The 22,173-nt window shown below is 41.4% G+C and overlaps 1 protein-coding gene and 1 long non-coding RNA gene across 2 annotated transcripts; one reads left to right on the top strand and one right to left on the bottom strand.

Moving 5' to 3' along the window:
- The first annotated feature begins 1,698 nt into the window (after positions 1-1,698).
- LOC127334063 (casein kinase II subunit alpha-2) lies at positions 1,699-6,367 on the top strand. Its single transcript, XM_051360480.2, has 10 exons — positions 1,699-1,966; positions 3,345-3,474; positions 3,546-3,740; positions 4,073-4,230; positions 4,794-4,884; positions 4,997-5,062; positions 5,362-5,444; positions 5,527-5,590; positions 5,677-5,745; positions 5,988-6,367. Exons 1-10 carry the CDS (start codon positions 1,881-1,883, stop codon positions 6,045-6,047), a joined length of 1,002 nt encoding a protein of 333 aa, XP_051216440.1. The 5' UTR covers positions 1,699-1,880; the 3' UTR covers positions 6,048-6,367.
- A 1,487-nt stretch (positions 6,368-7,854) lies between these two features.
- LOC127334064 (uncharacterized) lies at positions 7,855-13,413 on the bottom strand. Its single transcript, XR_007871920.2, has 5 exons — positions 13,073-13,413; positions 10,704-10,874; positions 8,530-10,489; positions 8,295-8,361; positions 7,855-8,208 (listed from the first exon to the last, which is right to left on the bottom strand). It is a non-coding gene; the product is annotated as an uncharacterized lncRNA (long non-coding RNA).
- Between the last annotated feature and the right edge of the window lie 8,760 nt (positions 13,414-22,173).

Raw genomic sequence — 22,173 nt, forward strand, 5'->3', positions numbered from 1 at the left:
GCTATACATACACATCCTACCATCATATTGTTCCATCACTCTTTCTAGAGAAGTTTAGTTTTTTGGAGAAATCGCCGTTTCAAAAGAATCTGGTGAGTTCCGGCGCAGGTTCCGGCTGAACCGTCTCTACCACCGAAAATATTCAAAGCAGTATTGTAAGCTTTTCCGGCTAATATGGAATCGTTGCGGCGGGCCGGTCTGTAATTGGCGCACGGTCCGGCACGATCGGAACTATTTCGTTCCAAGCAGCCGGTTCGGCTGGATTTCCGGCTAGCCGGTCTGCTCGCCGATCCGTTTCGGCTGGGAAACCGGCTCTGCCTATTTTGCTGCCGATTTGGCTCGCAGGACTTTTTCCAAACGGCTCTTTTTCTCCTTGGGCTCTTTATACCAATTTTTCCAGCTTGAGAGGGTTAGGTCAACCATTCATTTCACATCCTTGTGCTCTCTCTCTCTCACACACACACCATTGTTGAAACACCAAAAACCTTGGATCTCTCTTTATACCCACCAAAAGCCAAATCCCTTTGGTAGAAAGCAAGAAGAGGTCCCAATCTACGTTTCCACCAAGCCAGATCTCATTCCCCCTTGAGTTCATCGAGAAAGCTTGTTACTCTTGGGTTTGTGGAAACCCTAGGCGACTAGGGTCGCTCGGAAGCATTCATGTTATGGATTTGCTCCAAGAATAAGTTTGTGAGGGTTTCAAGACTACTTTTAAAGTTTACCGCGAGTGAGCGAGCTATTCCTTCGTGGGATATGCTCCGGAGAAGAAGGTGAGCCTTCAGGGCGTTTGGGAAGTCATTCGTGGAACCCATCTCAAGGAAGGGAACACGGGAATACATCTTGGTCTCCGCGTGCCTCGGTTATTTCTAATCGATCTTTTTACTTGTGTTTTTTACTTGTGTGATAGCCTTCGTGCTTGAAGTATCTTGTATCATCATATAGGTTGCCTCACTTAGTTTGCATTATGCTCACTTTCTATTTCGCAAAGACTAAACTTGCAAAAGAAATCAAAGACAATTTGTAGAACCTATTCACCCCCTTTAGGTTACCATCTCTATCCTTTCAATGATGTCAAATAGATTTTCATTGAAATTCCCGCAGTTCTAGTTTTATGGTCATGCCACTCCAGTCCTATTTTTCTATCGGTTTTGTTAGTTCCCATAACTTAGTTCTTGACCAAGTCCTACATAATTATATTTATATCATAATTCATGCATTTAAGTTACAAGTTAGGTTGAAACTGGGATTAAATCATTTGTCCGATCCCACCTCTCTTAATTTTTCACTTGGCTGGACGGACTCTGTTCGCTAGAAAAAATAGATCTGAATTATTAGGTTTGCTTTGTGATTCGTACTATTGGTGAGTTACAAGTTGACAACATAGATTGTAACTAAAATTCCATGATATCAACTGAATAAGAATTATCAATTGAGATTTTTTCACACCCTTTTCCTATTCCAACGTGTTTGAGAATCCGGCAAAAGACCCAAAACTATGTCTCACAAGGATTCGTTTTTTTATCTTACTCAAAAAGGAAGGATTTATTTATCTCGCTGCCTGTTGGGTCCCACAATAGCCTGGACGCACCTGTCAGCTGGGTCCCAGCACGGGAGCTTTCCCCACCGCCTGACTGGCCCACATGTCAGTCACACTGACCAGCACTTCCCACGCCCTCAACCATCCCCCAACAACTATATCCTCAAAAACACTTGTTTCCAAGGAAAACCAATCGTACTTGTCCAAACCCTAACACCACCTCGCCGCCGGCGACGTCCGCCTGACGGACGCGCCGCCAGGGAATCCCTGCCCCGCCTTCCAGCGGCCGCCCTCTGCCTGATCCGTCGCCCGCCCGCCCGCGGGATCCGGATCGGCTTCAGCCATGTCAAAGGCCAAGGTCTACGCCGACGTCAACGTGGTGCGCCCCAAGGAGTACTGGGACTACGAGGCCCTCGCCGTACAGTGGGGGTGAGTCGAATCCGCCAGTAGCTACACCTCGCCCTAGCCCTCAACTTCTTTCTTTTTCGTATTCCTTCGTTCCCGTGGCGAATCTGCTTCCTTTTCGTCGGTCGCCTCGTCGCGATAAGATTCAGGGGCAGGATACGTCTAGTGTTCTGTTCAAATTCTAGATGCGGCCTTGGGAGGTCTTGTCTGATGCCAGCTTGATTGTGCCGTGCGGTTTGAGAGAGCTCCGTGTGTCGTAGATTGAGAATTTGAGATGCCAGATGTGATTGCTCAGATGATTCCGGCAGTTGCTTGATTGCTTTCTTGCAGTATCCGACTTCACTAGTCACTAAACCGATCCAACTGTTTTGTGATACTTTTATTTAGGAATTATGCGTCCATGGTGCACCCTCACGGTTTATTTGGAACCATTAATAGTTCTCTTCATCTTAAGAGAACTGTCAATAACTTTTGCCAAATTAGGCACCCAAATACGACTGTCAGATGTGCCCATTTACGAGCAACATTCTCCATGGCCAAAATATTTTGTTGAATTGGACACCCATGCCCGTGTCCCAGATGCAATACTCATGACCTCTATATGTTCTAATTGTGTTGATTCTCACAGTTGTTACTGCAGTTTGTCTTTTCTTCTGTGCAAAAGCATGTTCTTTTATTAGTTTTGCAGTTTTTCATTTATGCTGGACTGGTTATTTAGTGTTATATTGCCAGTTCGCCAGATAATATAAGGCCTACACTGGACAAAACTTACTGGTCTCTTCCTTTTGATCCCCTATTACTGATTAGTCAGATGCTTTAAATCAGGCTCAACAAGTATGTACGCTACTGGAACCTTGGTTCGTGATAGTAGATATGTGCACTAAACTTAATTATTTGTAACTATATTTTAAATACTCAGATGACCATAAAGCTTTGTTGCATAACTTATCATTAGGATCCAGGCATTTGCCTTATTTTCTTTGAGTTTGGCATGGGATTTTCTTGCTTTCGCATTCTTATATAGATGAAAAATGAGAGGACTGAAAGCACGAAGCATTAATTTGTAGAAGCTCGTTGCTTTGGCCTCCCTTTGTTTTGCATGTCCGTACAAGTGACATGAGATGTTTTCAGAAATCTAATAGTCGTTCTCTATTCGCTCTCCATCTTCCAGACAGGAAAGAAAAACCTGTGCCTGAAGTAGTTTAACTGATTTTAGTATCTGTCCACACAAGGGTACTGGCATACTGCTGTTATCATTTTTGCTACTTTTTGTTTTGAATGTGTGGTTATTAATCATTCCAGTCCATCTAAAAGATATGTCTGTGGCAACTTACACAATGTCCGGATATATTAGTATATCCACCCATGGGTTCTAACGAGTATTATGTTTCTTTTCAATCAGTGAGCAGGATGACTACGAAGTTGTCCGGAAAGTTGGAAGAGGCAAATACAGTGAAGTCTTTGAGGGAATCAATGTTAACAATAATGAGAAATGTGTTATTAAAATCCTGAAGCCTGTCAAGAAAAAGAAGGTAATCCATCTGCGACTTAAATGGCCACATGTTCTCTAAGATTTTAGCTTATGTTTCTCATGCTTATGCAGATCAAAAGAGAGATCAAAATACTTCAGAATCTCTGTGGAGGTCCAAATATCGTGAAGCTGCTTGATATTGTCAGAGATCAGCATTCAAAAACACCAAGCTTGATCTTTGAATATATTAACAACACAGATTTCAAAGTGCTGTATCCGACATTGACAGATTATGACATCCGCTACTATATCTATGAGTTGCTTAAGGTATCAATTTTTTCTCAACTTTCTGTTGATGTTGTTTTCCAAACAAAATTACTAAATATAAAACCTAAATTTTTAAATACATACATCCTGTCTAGTTCCAAGTTCCGACATCTGGTTAGACTATTTCTTGGGACACTTTCTTGCGCTTGGGGAAAGGTATTTGTGCTAGTGAGGAAAAGAAGAATTCTTCCTTTGCTGTAACAAGCAACCACGCCAAGTCACTACTTTTCCCTCTTGAGGGGCAAACTACGTTTATCTTGATTTGGTTGCAGAGCTTTAGTTATTGTTATTCTAGTCGTGATTTATCAAACTGTTTTCATTTACGAGTGCAGGCTCTGGATTACTGCCATTCACAAGGCATTATGCACCGAGATGTGAAGCCCCACAATGTTATGATAGATCATGAGCTCCGGAAACTCCGTCTAATAGACTGGGGCCTTGCTGAATTCTACCATCCTGGCAAGGAATATAATGTCCGTGTTGCATCAAGGTAGGGAAATACGTGCTCGCTCTTTAATCATCTTAGACCAACTAGTTAATACGGAGTACTTAATAGCAGTAGTGACCTTATTGCTTGTGGACTTTAAAGAATTTGTTGTTGATCTTCTGGTCACTTGTGAAGCAATAGACAGACGGAAATTTACTTTATTTGAAATCCACTTTCTACGTGGAAAGATTATTCTTTCTGTACTACCTTCGTTCCATAATTCTTGTTGCAGATTCAGACGTATTTATGCACAAACTGTGTCTAGATACATCCAAATCGGCGACAAGCATTATGGAATGGAGGGAGTATTTGTTTTTTCATCAGTACAAATCTCAACTTCATAGCATACATCCTGTTATACATATAAGATTACTTTATTAAATATACTTTTCTTAGTACTTCAGTTGATGTGCCATCTATAGCTTGCATATTCCAAATTCTTTCATATTTTTTAATCCCTTTTTACACATCCCACATCCACATGTTTCCTTGATGCATCTGTCACCCCCCTTCTATGCTCATTCTCAAAATATTTGCTGGCATTTCCTTTTTTCTCTGGGATTCAGGTACTTCAAAGGACCTGAGCTTCTTGTTGACTTACAAGACTATGATTACTCTTTGGACATGTGGAGTCTTGGCTGCATGTTTGCAGGAATGGTATGAACACCGTGATAGTACAGTTTAATATTATTAATAGCTTCGTTTTTGTGTCTCAAATTGTTTCAAATACAAATGGTGCTTATTTGTTAAAAAAAATTGTTGATTGCAGATATTCCGCAAGGAGCCATTTTTCTATGGCCATGATAACCATGATCAACTTGTTAAGATTGCAAAGGTATTCAGTTTGTTCCTCGTATTCCCACATACTGTGTTCTGTAGATTCGTTGGTGGCATTTGATATTGCTTGCAATTGCCATATCTCATTTGCTATTAGCTACCTGAGTGACCGATTAACAGATCTGACTATTTAGGTTTCATGAACTTGTTCTCTTGTAAAATTAATTATATTACATTGTATTCATGCGGACGTGTAATTACTAGCCTGGCTTTACCAGGTATCCTGTTTCATTAGAAGTACCATTTCAGCTTTAAAAGCATGAGCACTAAATTCTGGTCACACCTCTGTATTCGCAGGTACTTGGAACAGATGGGCTAAATGCTTACTTGAACAAGTACCGAATTGAGCTTGACCCTCAGCTTGAAGCCCTTGTTGGAAGGTATATCGGCCACCAGACTTTCTGCTGCAAGATCTCTAATTTTCATGTGAATGACAGTTTGTGTGTTTTATTTCACCTGCAGGCACAGCAGGAAACCCTGGTCAAAGTTTATTAATGCGGACAACCAGCATCTTGTATCCCCTGAGGTTGTCATTGATACATGGATCTAAAGTATACGTCGCTAACATTTACCTGTTCCTGGTTTCTTAACAAGGTTTTTTCTCCATTTTAGGCCATAGATTTCCTTGACAAGCTTCTGCGCTATGATCACCAGGATAGGCTAACTGCACGTGAAGCTATGGTATGTCTCAATGTTTTCACCTTGTTGTTCTATAGCTTCCAGTTATTTGTGTTGAATATCTATTTGATCGTACAAATCTACTGTCTTACTCATCTGCAGTCCCTTGTTTCTGAATGATATTTTTGTTCGAGCATTTAATTACTAATCATCCTGTTGTGCGACAGTATCTTAAGTTCTTAACCCACATATGTTTGGAGTAATGACAAAATGTTTCCTGTTCTGGTTTGGAATCTGTATTTCAGGCACATCCATACTTCCTCCAGGTGAGGGCCGCAGAAAACAGCAGGACTCGTGCACAGTAAGCAATAGCAAGACTGTTGTGAACTGTCCAATGCGAGGCCATCGACGAAGCCGCTTCCTTTTGGCGACTTGGTCATGTATTTCAACTCGATAATGGTTGGGTCAGCTGTGAAGAGCTGTTGTGGGAGAGCCTGTGGCGTGTGCCTAACGGCACGGGGGAGAACTGTGATTTGCTCCTCTTGTTTGTGTGTGGTAACCTGATTAATTGCAAGTTTGCAACACATTATTCATGTAACTTGTTTGGTACTATTGTATGAGTCTGCTTGTAAAGAATATCTTTGGTGAATTGGTTTGGATTCAAATTATTGCAGCCCTTCTCCTAGTAGCTTGTGACTTCTATTCTTTTTGGATACTTGCAATCCCTGCGTTGCGCAATGATGGGCTTGCCTAATCTGTCAAACTAGACCATGGATGCGGGCGTTGCCGCGCCCGTGAGTCAACCATCGTCAATCAACAAAACAGATGAAATGCCTCTCGGTGAGAATAGGGAATTTCCTTTCTATAAGAGCACACCGTTTGCAGAAGAAAAAAAAGGGAATCAGTACTAACTTTCAAAAACTCAAGCAAAAGAGCTCAAATTTTAAATTAAAGTTTTTACTGAAATCAAATGAACAATCATCACACGATACAATGGAAGATACCAAGATTCACTGGTATAGTTCACGTCCTAGCATGTTGGATCTTATGGTTGGTAGATGATACAATAGTGACTTGAATCCTCAATTTCTGCGGGAGAAGTATTAGACATTAATATTTTGTAAGCTAATTGCGAACATACGTGTATAGTATTGACGTACTTGCACACGAGAAGAACAATGTACAAAGTAGTGTTTTTTTTGGAAGACAATTATGGTTAAGTTGATAGATCTAACTGAATGTCAATACAAAGCGCAACACCGAGACAACAGAAGTCTAATGACAATGATAAACAATCATCGGAGAAATATGCAAGAAACGTAGCCATTGTCAAATATGAGCACATATGTATCTGAAAATGAAACCATAAGAATTAGAAATATTTAGGTCAAGAATAATCAGCAAAAATCACAGAAACTGATTTTCAGTTACAAGTACTGACCTGAGTACATAACTGTCTGACCTGCTCTACACGTAAATGCTTAAATCTACTTACAACACGTGGTAGTGATAAGGGTCGGGCATTTCTACAACACCAGCTTATATATGTTACTTTTGCATGTGCTGACTTTATGCATGATGCGGCTGAGGTGCTCAGCCTAAAAGCTAAGCCCTCCTTCATTTGCTCAAATTGCTAGTCCGTTTTGCCAACTGTGCAACACAACTCATATAGGAGATCTTAGAAAGAAAAGATTAACTGAGACTTGATCAAGGCTACAATTGACTATCTACTGTTAGCACAAAAATCATAACAATACAAAATAACATAGTGCCCTGTGTTGCATTCACAAACGATAAATTGGATTTTTTTTGTCACTAACAAAGGGAATAGAAAGAAATATGCACACGTGAGAAGAGTTGTTGCACTACATAACTCAGCAGATCAGAAATGCATAAATTTTGAAATAAGTACAAACCTGAAAAGGAAGAAAACATTCTGAAGTTAAGAATTTGAAAGGGAGTGGATCTAGGCAACCGTTCACCGAGTCAAGAAATTACATTAAATAACCCAATCATGCAGATCTGATAAGTTCGTAGACCCCTAAAAATGAGCTTACATGCATTATAATGTCCCTTGAAATAGTGTCCTCAAAGTGTGCAAGTGCTCTTCTACCTTAGGCCATTATCAGTTATACATAATAAGTGTAGTATCACTACCCATAACATTTAACATAGCAAGTAAGTCCCATGTATATTTATTTTTATTGGCATACCATTAAATCACACATTGTTGTATTTTCCTCATTTATTCACCACGCCTTACAAAAATAACTACAATTGTTCCCCGCAAGAAAAGACAACGTCATGGTGCCATGGTAGAGATAAGAAGTTATTTGGTTCCTAAAATTAGAGAGCTTACTTTCTCAGATGCCAAACTTTTTACGTTCAACAAACATCAGAGAAAAGCTATGGGTCAATATCTTGTACTTTGTTTAAAAAAAGATGTTATGTGATGCATAGGCTCGTCTCTCTTCTTAGTCAAAGCTTCCTTGCAGTATCTGAATGTTTCCGACTGTGTGTATCAGCCTGTAAATCAAGAAGACTTATAAGATCAGAAGATGTAGTTCATAAAGAGTATCCAAAAGAAACAGATGGATATAAATGAGACTGACCACGCAGGATTGCCCTTAAATTTGATGCCTAATAATCATTTCCTTGAACATTTTCTCAACATACATCCTGCATAAATTCGGTAAGTCACATTCATGCATGATGCATCACGTTAGCAAAACTTTCTAATCACTTCACCAGTTAGGAATTCACCGAAAAAACAATAACCCCAGCATGAGGTTGCCCAGACAGCCAGACTAAATGAGTAACAGTAGTAACTTGTGTTTCAGGTCCTACCTAGACAACAGATCCGGGAGCTTCGCAGCCTCGTTGCAGCTTGTATCTGGTCGTCCAGCAGGCAGAGAACGAGAAGCAGACCAGCGGGCGGAGCACTCGGCCGAGGATTCAGAGCACGGGAAGGTCGTAGGTTGTCGTCGACGCTCCTACGGACCCTCTGCCATGCATCATACTTGATTGCGCATATCTCATGTTTATGTTTGTCTACTTTCTTGGCTGTGTTTGTTTCTTCTCGAGTACACACATGCTCTGAGGAGTACGAGCAGGAGTATGACTACACCACTCTGGAGGATTGTGCCTTTGCTACTACTTCTGATTTGACATGCGAGCACCTTTCCCTGCTTCTTATTGTTTTTGCAGTTTTGCCTCATGATGCTTTGTTCGAGTCACGTGTCATATCCACATGTTTACCCTAACAACCCAAATGGCATTCACCTCGTAACTATTTACATGTTGTGTGGGTTTCGTGTTGGCTTTGAGAGTCATAGTGCATGCTTAGTCTGTTCGACTTGTATTATCTTCATCAAATAATGTTGGGAAGTTGTCTATGCTCCAATTATGGATATAATTTGTTTGAGAGAATCATGGTTTACTTTAAATGTCAACAACCTTTTACTCTCTCTCAGCAGAGGCATTGGTGGGTCAGCTGCTTGTATTGTGATGGCTCACTTGTGTCCTTTAAAGCCTAAGTTCTTGCTATCAGTTCTGAAACTGAGCCCTCTAACCATATGTGGGGTATAATGCCCCCTCTCGATCACTGTCGAAATCTACAACCTCGTCCAGAGCAGCAACTAGATTTGGGGTGTTTCCCTTTGGTTCTTGTGTGCCTTGTAACCCTCGTCTGTTTTATCTTGCACGCACACATAGGTCTTTGGTGCACTGCAAAGTGGGTCATCTCCCATGTGTGATCTCTGATGCCACCTAGCACAGAGTCGGAAACAACTGGGTCCATTTCAGATATTCGGTCGGACTCTCGACATGGGTTAACTTAGTTTAGGTGGCTGATGCGTGCAGTTAACACACGTCCGTTGGGAACCCCAAGAGGAGGTGTGATGCGTACAGTAGCAAGTTTTCCCTCAGTAAGAAACCAAGGTTTATCGAACCAGTAGGAGCCAAGAAGCACGTTGAAGGTTGATGGCGGCGAAGTGTAGTGCGACGCAACACCAGAGATTCCGCCGCCAACGTGGAACCTGCACAACACAATCAAAGTACTTTGCCCCAACGTGACAATGAGGTTGTCAATCTCACCGGCTTGCTGTAACAAAGGATTAGATGTATAGTGTGGAAGATGATGTTTGTTTGCGAAGAACAGTAAAGAACAATTGCAGTAGATTGTATTTCAGATGTAAAGAATGGACCGGGGTCCACAGTTCACTAGCGGTGTCTCTCCCATAAGATAAATAGCATGTTGGGTGAACAAATTACAGTTGGGCAATTGACAAATCAGATGAAGCCCGATGATCACATGGGTACGTGAGCACGCGGCCAGAGACTGACACGTGTCTAACGGTGTCTAAACAACAGCTAGCTGTTTTCCAATTCGTAAACAGACACTTTTTTAGGACCAATCAAATGATGACATCTGTAGAGCTCAGTTAATAAAAAAACTATCTGTTTTAGTTTGGCAAAACAGACACATTAGGTACGGGGCATGTGTTTGCGTTTCATGGATTTCTGCTTTCAGAACATGTTGAGTTTAAAAAAGCCCATTATATAGTGTTTGCGTTTCATGGATTTCTGCTTTTAGAACATGTTGAGTTTAAAAAAGTCCATTACAGAAGAAAGCCCATAAACAGTAAAAGACTCAGATCCGCAAAAGCCCAGCACGTGCATCTTGTAGCTCCACTATTCATTGTGAATTCTCATAGCTACCTTTAGGATCCTAAGATTTTTTCGTTCTAGGGCAGCACACCTGTATTAGAACCTAACTTTGATGCACTCTTGGTTAAGCTCAACTTCCCTGCATCACAAAAACACTTAAATTACTCCCTGAAAACTACAGAATTAAGGAACTGCTAGCAGGACTAGACTAAGGACGATGGATTCTTCCATGTTGCTTGTACATCATGAACAAATAAACAACAGACAACTTGCATTGATCGATCCCCTTCTAGTGAGAGCAATGAAGAGTAGAAGGAAGAAAAAGAATGGTAATGATGGGTGTAAATCCTTACTCTTGTAGTACTAGCTCAGTTCATGGTGTTACCATAGCCCAAACCGCCAAGTATGTGTTGAGCAGCTCCTCCACCGCCTTTCATATCAGAAGGCTCCATCGACGCCGGCGCCCCACGCGGCATTGCCACCGCGGAGATGCAGATATACTAGTGAGCACACAAAACACTAGCCTGCAGGTAGAAACAAAGAAAATCGTTGAGAGACATACTGAAAGTAATGCAAACTGAAAGAGTAAGGGCAACAACAAAATTAATTGACAGATTTGAGAAATGCAAAGCAAGACTGAACTGAATAAATAAGCAGTGATATTACAGACTTAAACACAAAACTACCCATTCAACAGGCATTGCCTGAGTTAGTGGACACTACCATAAAAAATTCCATCATATGTCGCACTACTGCCACCATGATCCTGTTGTCTCATGCCATCCCACAACATGATCACATTGACATCCTATTCTACAAGAAAACAAACACAACGAGCAAGCTGCAAACATTTCTCGGGCTGCTTGCCTTATTTTTCCAAACTGAATGACACTACTCTACAAACTGAACAGTCCAGCCTGCAAAACTTAGTTTACATGAGCACGAAACTTGGCGCGACTAGACATGCAAAACTGAATAATACTGAAGATTGAATACTGAAGAAATGAACTACAATTTCAGGGTTAACGAGAAAATGAGGAACAATAAATTTCAAGATTAACTGATAAATGATGAAGAGCATGAATGAAGAATGAGACACATAAGACTGAGTGTGGACAAAAATTTAGTGACTGAAGAATCAAAAATAACATGCTGAAATGCTGAGAAACTGAGAGACTGCAAATGATGAATACTAAGGCCATTATATAAAATGAAAATTTAGAGAAAGACAAAGAACTGAAGAACTAAGAACTAAGTTCAAACTAAGTTCGAACTAATGGAACTGAAGAACACGTAAACTGAAGAATATGTACACTGAAGAACTAAGGTCGAACTAAGAATACGTAAACTGAGGAATATGTACACTGAAGAACTAAGGTTGAACTAACGGAACCGAAGAACTCAAGACTGAGAAATTAGTAGCTGAAACTTTGAAATAAACCTCAAGCTCAAAACTGAGAGATTGAGGCAATGATGGGAAGGCAACCTGAGAAATTGAAATTTTAATGAAAATGAAAAGAACTCAAGAAATAAGTACTTAGATACTGAGAGATAATGACATGAGAAAAATAATAATGCAAACTAAGGGATTCCAGAGAAATGAAGTAAATGATAAACTAAAAAACTCAGAGAAATGAAGTAAATGATAAACTAAAGAACTCAGAGAAATGAAGTAAATGAGAAACTCTAGGCAACTAACTGATAACTGACGGACGGAGAAAAGTGATACCCTGGAAATGCAAAATGAAAATCTAATGCATGAAAATCTCTGAATCTAATGCATGAAAATCTTTTATTTTGTTGCAGGCAATAAATATTGACACTTAGATTACAGGGGTGAATGAACCATTATTATTGGACGTACTGTTCAAAATAGAACATTTGGCTTCTATTCTGAAATAGAACTCCGTGCATCTCCCTGTAGTTTATATTGTACATCATGTTTTTTGTAGAGCCAAACTAACTATGAACCACAATCAAATCAGAGCCTGAACTCCATGCAAAATCATCATCAATATCGAGCTATTTCAAAAAGGAAAACAAATAATCAAACACGACATTGCTGGACACACGAAGACAAAAGGTAGGAATGATGAACTGGTACTAAAATCAAACTATACATTGTCAATTCAAGCTATACATGTGCCTATATCATCACCTCTTCGAGCTGTTAAAACACATGCTGGAGAGTGAGATGTGGACACAATAAAAAATAGGTGGGGACGAAAGAGGAAAAACTAAAATCATAGTGAACCCTTATCGATTCGAGCAGTTCACGCACAAAAATATTTTACAATGCATTCTTTTCACACGGCAATTAAAATCATAGAAATCACAGATATCACCATGAAACTGAACCAACCCATTTGGAACAAACCCCTAATACAACACTAGGATCACTACCCTTACACATAACTAGATACTTACAAAATCAAACATCACCCACCTTCAGCAAAAAAAGCTTCAGAAAACAAAGTGAGCACAACATCATTGACTGCCTAGAGACCAACAAAATTGAGCACTACAGCAATCTCCGCATAATCAAATTACAATATGTGAGGTGACTCCAACACCAGCGACAGAATGGCATCTAGCAGGACCCAGCATATGAATCGTGAACAAAACATGTCCTACGGGTCCAATACAATGGCAAAAATACCCATCTCTGCATACTCGATGACAAGAACAAACACAGAAGACAAGTAGGGGTGATAGAAGATACCCATATCTGCGCCGGTGCACATGCCTTCTGCGCTCGCGAAACGAAAACCTCTTCCCCGATGGACGGAGATGAACATGAGCTGGAAATTTCCCCATCGACGCTAGCAGCAGATTTGGAGTCACCGTCCAATCCACAGCCTAGGGAGACGAGGTGTCCCAACACCAATTGCTTCCTCTGCCGTCGGCCGAGCAAGACGCGGCGGCCCCACACCCGCCGACGCCCGAGCAGGACGTGCGAATTTCTCCGCCATGGTTCCGCTTGCTCTCAGGAGGACCGAAGAGAAAAAAGAAAGAGAGAAATGATACAGAACGGTCAGGCCCTCACGGGAATCAGACAGAAAAGGAATAAAGAATTAAAAAAAAAGGACACCAGGGCACTATGGGAAAACATGAGGGAAGCGAAATCAGAGTTGCGCTAAGATTCGTGAGTCAATCGTATGGCAGAAAAAGTAGCTGTTTGCTAATTGCAAAACAGCTAGCTGTTTATTAGGAAAAGTGTGTCACCCCGATAAAAAAATCGCACGTCCCCTTTTTAACCGCTGCGCCTTATCCTCTCCGCATCTCTCTCCAGGCCACACATTTCTGTCTCTCTCTCCTAACCACGATGGAAACACCGATCCAGCGGCGAAAAATTGAGGAGCACCGAGCTGGAGAGGTCGCCGTCGTCGCCGCATCCGCATCGGGACGCTTCCTTCACGTGAGCACGCGGCCGCAGGGGAGGCCGCCGCCGTCGCCGCGCACGCATCGGGACGCCGCCTCCACGCGAGCACGCGGCCGCAGTGAGGCCGCCGCCGCCGTTGCCGCGCACGCATTGGGACGCCGCCACGCGAGCACGCGTAGGCAGGGGGTGACGCCAAGGCCGAGGCCGAGAGGCAGTCGTTCGAGCTCGCCGCCAAGGACCACGCGCTCTCCGCCTCCATAGACATGACCGACGACCTCAACGCCAAGCTCGCGAGAAGGAGCGGCGTTCCGCACCTCTGCGCGGCGCACGAGGACCTCAAGGCCAGCCTCCGGAGCGGACCAGCGGGTGGGAGGCCGAGCGGCGGGGCCTCGTGGCCGCGCCGCCGCCGGGTGCGCGCAGGGCTGTCCGCTTCCCGCCGCCGCTGCAAGCCGCGCCGGCCACCTCCATCACCGCTGCGGAGAAAGGGCGGGAGCCGCGCGAACCTCGACGCCCCCAACCTCCGGCTGCTTCCTTCCTTCACCACCGTGCAGCACCAGCTCGACGGGGGCGCCTGGATCCGTCTTCTGCGAGTCTGGGCGCCTCCAGCGCGGCCTTCTCCTCCGATGGAGATCGAGCGCCGCCGTAGAGGTCGTGTCGTCTTCTGCGAATCTGGGCGCCTCCAGCGCGGCCTTCTCTTCCGATGGAGGTCGAGCGCCGCCGTAGAGGTCGCGTCGTCTTCTGCGAATCTGGGCGCCTCCAGCGCGGCCTTCTCTTCCGATGGAGGTCGAGCGCCGCCGTAGAGGGAGCGCCGTCTTCTGTGAGTCTGGGCGCGTCGAGCACGTGCCGGCGGCGGGAGTCCGCGGTGTCGCTGTGGTGCACTCGTCTCGAGCTAAGCCAGGGGCCACGACTCCATCCCCTGCAGAGTCCGCGGTGTTTGCTATGGTTTGTAAATTAGCAAATACGAGGGCGTAGGATGGGGAACGAGAGGATCACCTCAGCTGCCTCCTTAACTTCTTTCTGGTCGCCTCCCAATTTTTGTTGTGTTTGGACAGATACGAGCACTACATAAGCATAATTATTTGATTTTTTTTATCCTTCTCTGTGATTATTTTCTTCTTTCTAGACTGTTGGAGCGTTCCTAAACTGATTACATGAGATACTTGGTTCATTGTCCAAGTGTGCTGCTCACCCTTGATAGAATCCGTGCCTTGGTATTTCCTCTTTTCTTTTTTGACTGTTCTTAGTATGATAGTATCCCTGTATTTCTGGTTGAAGCTTGCGGCCGGACATCAAATGATTCTGGGTACCGATTGGGGACTTGATTGATGATTCCACCGACGCCCATCTAATTAAGCAATGGATCCAGTTGACGAGCTGCTGCCGAATCCTATTCTTTCTTTTCTGAGTATAGCTGCCTGGAAACCGAGTGTGATGTAAACCGAGTGATTTTTGCTCTCCAATTTAACAGAATTATGCTCTGAAATTAAGCTAATAGGCTTGGGACAAAGACTGCTGGGTCTACTAATTATTACAATTTTTTATCCATCTTTCGTCCCTATGCGCCATCAAATGGGCCAGCCTTGGGTGGTGTCACAGAATCATCATTGCATAATGCCAAGGACTACAATAATAATCTACTACTTCACATCTGACACACATGCGTAACTGGCAGAAAAAGGTTTTAGAACCGTCAAGGGGCCGTGTAGTCACCGTGAGTAGATAGAGGGAATCCGATGGTTGTAGACAATATCCAACGGCAATGAAGGCATGCGCACCTACCCATCTGTTCACCAAATCCACTCTCATTGACAAATAAAGAAGGCATAACAATGCACATACATATATCATGATGAGTACTATGAGATTTAATCAGGGCATTACGACAAAGTACATAGACCGCTATCCAGCATGCATCTATGCCTAAATAGTCCACTTTCAGGTTATCATCCGAACCCTTCCTATTAAGTTGTAAACAACAGACAATTGCATTAAGTATGGTGCGTAATGTAATCAACACAAATATCCTTAGACAAAGCATAGATGTTTTATCCCTAGTAGCAACAAAGACATCCACAACCTTAGAACTTTCTCACACTGTCCTGCATTCAATGGAGGCATGAACCCACTATCGAGCATAAATACTCCCTCTTGGAGTTACAAGTATCAACTTGGCCAGAGCCTCTACTAGCAACGGAGAGCATGCAAGAACATAAACAACATATATGATAGATTGATAATCAACTTGACATAGTATTCAATATTCACCGGATCCCAACAAACACAACATGTAGCATTACAAATAGATGATCTTGATCATGATAGGCAGCTCACAAGATCTAACATGATAGCACAATGAGGAGAAGACAACCATCTAGCTACTGCTATGGACCCATAGTCCAGGGGTGAACTACTCACACATCGATCCGGAGGCGATCATGGCGATGAAGAGCCCTCCGGGAGATGATTCCCCTCTCCGGCAGGGTGCCGAAGGCGATCTCCTGAATCCCCCGAGATGGGATTGGCGGCGGCGGCGTCTCTGGAAGGTTTTTCGTATCGTGGCTCTCGGTACAGAGGGTTTCGCGATGAAGGCTTTAAGTAGGCGGAAGGGCGGAGTCGGAGGAGTCACGGGGGCCCCACACGCTAGGGCTGCGCGGGCCCCTTTAGGCCGCGCCGCCCTAGTGTGGCGGCGCCCCGTGGCCCCACTTCGTTTCTCCCTCGGTCTTCTGGAAGCTTCATGGAAAAATAAGATTCTGGGCGTTGATTTCGTCCAATACCGAGAATATTTCCTTACTAGGATTTCTGAAACCAAAAACAACAGAAAATAGCAACTGGCTCTTCAGCATCTCGTCAATAGGTTAGTGCCGGAAAATGCATAATAATGACATATAATGTATACAAAACATGTGAGTATCATCATAAAAGTAGCATGGAACATAAGAAATTATAGATACGTTTGAGACGTATCAAGCATCCCAAGCTTAGTTCCTACTCGCCCTCGAGTAGGTAAACGATAACAAAGATAATTTCTAAAGTGACATGCTATCATAATCTTGATCAATACTATTGTAAAACATATGAGATGAATGCAGCGATTCGAAGCAATGATCAAGACAATGAGTAAACAACTGAATCATATAGCAAAGACTTTTCATGAATAATACTTTCAAGATAAGCATCAATAAGACTTGCATAACAGTTAACTCATAAGCAATAAATTCTTAGTAGAAAGCTTTGAAACAACACAAAGGAAGATATAAGTTTCAGCGGCTGCTTTCAACTTCAACATGTTTATCTCATGGATAATTGTCAACACAAAGTAATATAACAAGTGCAATAGGTTAACATGTAAGAATCAATGCTCACAGTTTACACAAGTGTTTGCTTCTAAGATAGAAAGAAGTAGGTAAACTGACTCAACAATAAAGTAGAAGAATGACCCTTCGCAGAGGGAAGCATGGATTACTATTTTTGTGCTAGAGCTTTTCATTTTGAAAACATAGAAACAATTTTGTAAACGGTAGTAATAAATCATATGTGTTATGTATAAGATATCCTATAAGTTGCAAGCCTCATGCATAGAATACTAATAGTGCTCGCACCTTGTCCTAATTAGCTTGGATTAACACGGATTATCATTGCATATCATATGTTTCAACCAAGTGTCACAAAGGGGTACCTCTATGCCGCCTGTACAGAGGTCTAAGGAGAAAGTTCGCATTGGATTTCTCGCTTTTGATTATTCTCAACTTAGACATCCATACCGGGACAACATAGACAACAGATAATGGACTCCTCTTTAATGCTTAAGCATTCAACAACAGATAATATTCTCATAAGAGATTGAGGATTTGTGTCCAAACTGAAACTTCCACCATGATTCATGGCTTTAGTTAGCGGCCCAATGTTCTTCTCTAACAATATGCATACTCAAACCATTTGATCATGAAAATCACCCTTACTTCAGACAAGACGAACATGCATAGCAACTCACATGATATTCAACAAAGGTAAAAGTTGATGGCGTCCCCAGAAACATGGTTACCGCTCAACAAGCAACTTATTAAGAAATAAGACACATAAGTACATATTCTTCACCACAATAGTTTTTAAGGCTATTTTCCCATGAGCTATGTATTGTAAAGGCAAAGAATAGAAGTTTAAAGGTAGCACTCAGGTAATGTACTTTGGAATCGCAGAGAAATACCATGTGGTACGTAGGTATGGTGGACACAAATGGCATAGTTTTTGGCTCAAGGATTTGGATGCACGAGAAGAATCCCTCTCAATACAAGGCTAGGCTAGCAAGGTTGTTTGAAGCAAACTCAAGTATAAATGGTGCAGCAAGATTCACATATGAACATATTGTAAGCATTATAAGACTTTACATCGTCTCCTTGTTGTTCAAACACCTTAACCAGAAAATATCTAGACTTAGAGAGACCACTCATGCAAACCAAATTTTAACAAGCTCTATGTAGTTCTTCATTAATAGGTGCAAAGTACATGATGCAAGAGCTTAAACATGATCTATATGAGCACAACAATTGCCAAGTATCAAATTATTCAACACATTATACCATTTACCACATGCGGCATTTTCCGTTTCCAACCATATATCAATGAACGAAGTAGTTCAACCTTCGCAATGAACATTAAGAATAAAGCTAAGAACACATGTGTTCATATGCAATAGCGGAGCGTGTCTCTCTCCCACACAAAGAATGCTAGGATCCGATTTTATTCAAACAAAACAAAAATAAAAACAAACAGACTCTCCTAAGCAAAGCACATAAGATGTGACTGAATAAAAATATAGTTTCACTAGAGGTGACCTGATAAGTTGTCGATGAAGAAGGGGATGCCTTGGGCATCCCCAAGCTTAGATGCTTGAGTCTTCTTGAAATATGCAGGGATGAACCACGGGGGCATCCCCAAGCTTAGACTTTTCACTCTTCTTGATCATATTGTATCATCCTCCTCTCTTGACCCTTGAAAACTTCCTCCACACCAAACTCGAAACAAACTCATTAGAGGGTTAGTGCATAATTCATATATTCAGAGGTGACATAATCATTCTTAACACTTCTGGACATTGCACAAAGCTACTGAAAGTTAATGGAACAAAGAAATCCATCAAACACAGCAAAACAGGCAATGCGAAATAAAAGGCAGAATCTGTCAAAACAGAACAGTCCGTAAAGACAAATTTTTATGGGGCACTTAACTTGCTCAGATAAAAATGCTCAAATTGAATGAAAGTTGCGTACATATCTGAGGATCACGCACGTAAATTGGCAGATTTTTCTGAGTTACCTACAGAGAACCCTGCCCAAATTCGTGACAGCAAGAAATCTGTTTCTGCGCAGTAATCCAAATCTAGTATTGACTTTACTATCAAAGACTTTACTTGGCACAACAATGCAATAAAATAAATATAAGGAGAGGTTGCTACAGTAGTAACAACTTCCTAGACTCAAATATAAAACAAAAGTGCTGTAGTAAAATAATGGGTTGTCTCCCATAAGCGCTTTTTCTTTAACGCCTTTCAGCTAGGCGCAGAAAGTGTGAATCAAGTATTATCAAGAGATGAAGCATCGACATCATAATTTGTTCTAATAATAGAATCATAAGGTAACTTCATTTTCTTTCTAGGGAAGTGTTCCATACCTTTCTTGAGAGGAAATTGATATTTAATATTACCTTCCTTCATATCGATGGTAGCACCAACAGTTCGAAGAAAAGGTCTTCCCAAAATAATGGGACAAGATGCATTGCATTTAATATCCAAGACAACAAAATCAACGGGGACAAGGTTATTGTTAACCATAATATGAACATTATCAATCCTCCCCAAAGGTTTCTTTATAGCATTATCAGTAAGATTAACATCCAAATAACAATTTTTTAATGGTGGCAAGTCAAGCATATCATAGATTTTCTTAGGCATAACAGAAATACTTGCACCAAGATCACATAAAGCATTAAAATCAAAATCATTGACCCTCATCTTAATGATGGGCTCCCAACCATCTTCTAACTTCCTAGGAATAGAAGTTTCAAGTTTTAGTTTCTCTTCTCTAGCTTTTATGAGAGCATTTGTAATATGTTTTGTAAAGACCAAATTTATAGCACCAGCATTGGGACTTTTAGCAAGTTTTTGTAAGAACTTTATAACTTCAGAGATGTGACAATCATCAAAATCTAAACCATTATGATCTACAGCAATGGGATCATTGTCCCCAATGTTGGAAAAAATTTCAGCAGTTTTATCACAAGCAGTTTCAGCAGTTTCGGGCAGTTTCGCACGCTTTGCACTAGGAGTAGAAACATTGCCAACACCAATTATTTTACCATTGATAATGGGAGGTTTAGCAACATGTGAATTATTATCATTACTAGTGGTGGTAATAGTCCAAACTTTAGCTACATTATTCTCTTTAGCAAGTTTTTTCGTTTTCTTCTCTTTCCCACCTAGCATGCAATTCAGCCATCAATTTTATATTCTCATTAATTCTAACTTGGATGGCATTTGCTGTAGTAACAATCTTATTATCATTATCCTTATTAGGCATAACTTTCAATTTTAAAAGATCAACATCAGAGGCAAGTCTATCAACCTTAGAAGCAAGAATATCAATTTTATCAAGCTTTTCCTCAACAGATTTGTTAAAAGCAGTTTGTGTACTAATAAATTCTTTAAGCATGGCTTTAAGACCAGGGGGTACACTCCTATTATTGTTGTAAGAATTTCCATAAGAATTACCATAACCATTACTATTAGCAGAAGGATATGGCCTATAGTTGTTACTAGAATTATTCCTATAAGCGTTGTTGTTGAAATTATTATTTTTAATGAAGTTCACATCAACATTCTCTTCTTGAGCAACCAATGAAGCTAAAGGAACATTATTTGGATCAACATTAGATCTACCATTCACAAGCATAGACATAATCACATCAATCTTATCACTCAAGGAGGAGGTTTCTTCGATAGAATTTACCTTCTTACCTTGTGGAGCTCTTTCCGTGTGCCATTCAGAGTAATTTATCATCATATCATCAAGAAGCTTTGTTGCCGCCCCCAAAGTAATGGACATAAAGGTACCTCCAGCAGCTGAATCCAATAGGTTCCGCGAAGAAAAATTTAATCCTGCATAAAAGGTTTGGATGATCATCCAGGTAGTTAGTCCATGGGTTGGGCAATTCTTTACCAAAGATTTCATTCTCTCCCATGCTTGAGCAACATGTTCATTATCTAATTGCTTAAAATTCATTATGCTACTTCTCAAAGATATAATTTTAGCAGGAGGACAATATCTACCAATAAAAGGATCCTTACATTTAGTCCATGAATCAATACTATTCTTAGGCAAAGATAGCAACCAATCTTTAGCTCTTCCTCTTAAGGAGAAAGGAAACAATTTCAATTTTATAATATCACCATCTACATCCTTATACTTTTGCATTTCACAAAGTTCAACAAAATTATTAAGATGGGTAGCAGCATCATCAGAACTAACACCAGAAAATTGCTCTCTCATGACAAGGTTTAGTAAAGCAGGTTTAATTTCAAAAAATTCTGATGTAGTAGCAGGTGGAGCAATAGGTGTGCATAAGAAATCATTATTATTTGTGCTAGTGAAGTCACACAACTTAGTGTTTTCATGAGTATTCATTTTAACAGTAGTAAATAAAGCAAACTAGATAAAGTAAATGCAAGTAGCTAATTTTTTTGTGTTTTTTAATATAGAGAACAAGACAGTAAATAAAGTAAAGCTAGCAACTAATTTTTTTGTGTTTTGTTTTTGTGCAGCAAACAAAGTAGTAAATAAAATAAAGCAAGACAAAAACAAAGTAAAGAGATTGGAAGTGGAAGACTCCCCTTGCAGCGTGTCTTGATCTCCCCGGCAACGGCGCCAGAAAAAGAGCTGTTGCCGTGGGAGTTAGCAATCTCCGTGGTGTAGCTTTTTTCTTCAGATCCCCGGCAACGGCGCCAGAAAAAGAGCTTGATGCGTGCAGTTAACACACTTCCGTTGGGAACCCCAAGAGGAAGGTGTGATGCGTACAGTAGCAAGTTTTCCCTCAGTAAGAAACCAAGGTTTATCGAACCAGTAGGAGCCAAGAAGCACGTTGAAGGTTGATGGCGGCGAAGTGTAGTGCGGCGCAACACCAGGGATTCCGGCGCCAACGTGGAACCTGCACAACACAATCAAAGTACTTTGCCCCAACGAAACAGTGAGGTTGTCAATCTCACCGGCTTGCTGTAACAAAGGATTAGATGTATAGTGTGGAAGATGATGTTTGTTTGCAAAGAACAGTAAAGAACAATTGCAGTAGATTGTATTTCAGATGTAAAGAATGGACCAGGGTCCACAGTTCACTAGCGGTGTCTCTCCCATAAGATAAATAGCATGTTGGGTGAACAAATTACAGTTGGGCAA

The sequence above is a fragment of the Lolium perenne genome, chromosome 2, assembly GCF_019359855.2.
Source record: "Lolium perenne isolate Kyuss_39 chromosome 2, Kyuss_2.0, whole genome shotgun sequence".
Lineage (NCBI taxonomy): Eukaryota > Viridiplantae > Streptophyta > Magnoliopsida > Poales > Poaceae > Lolium > Lolium perenne.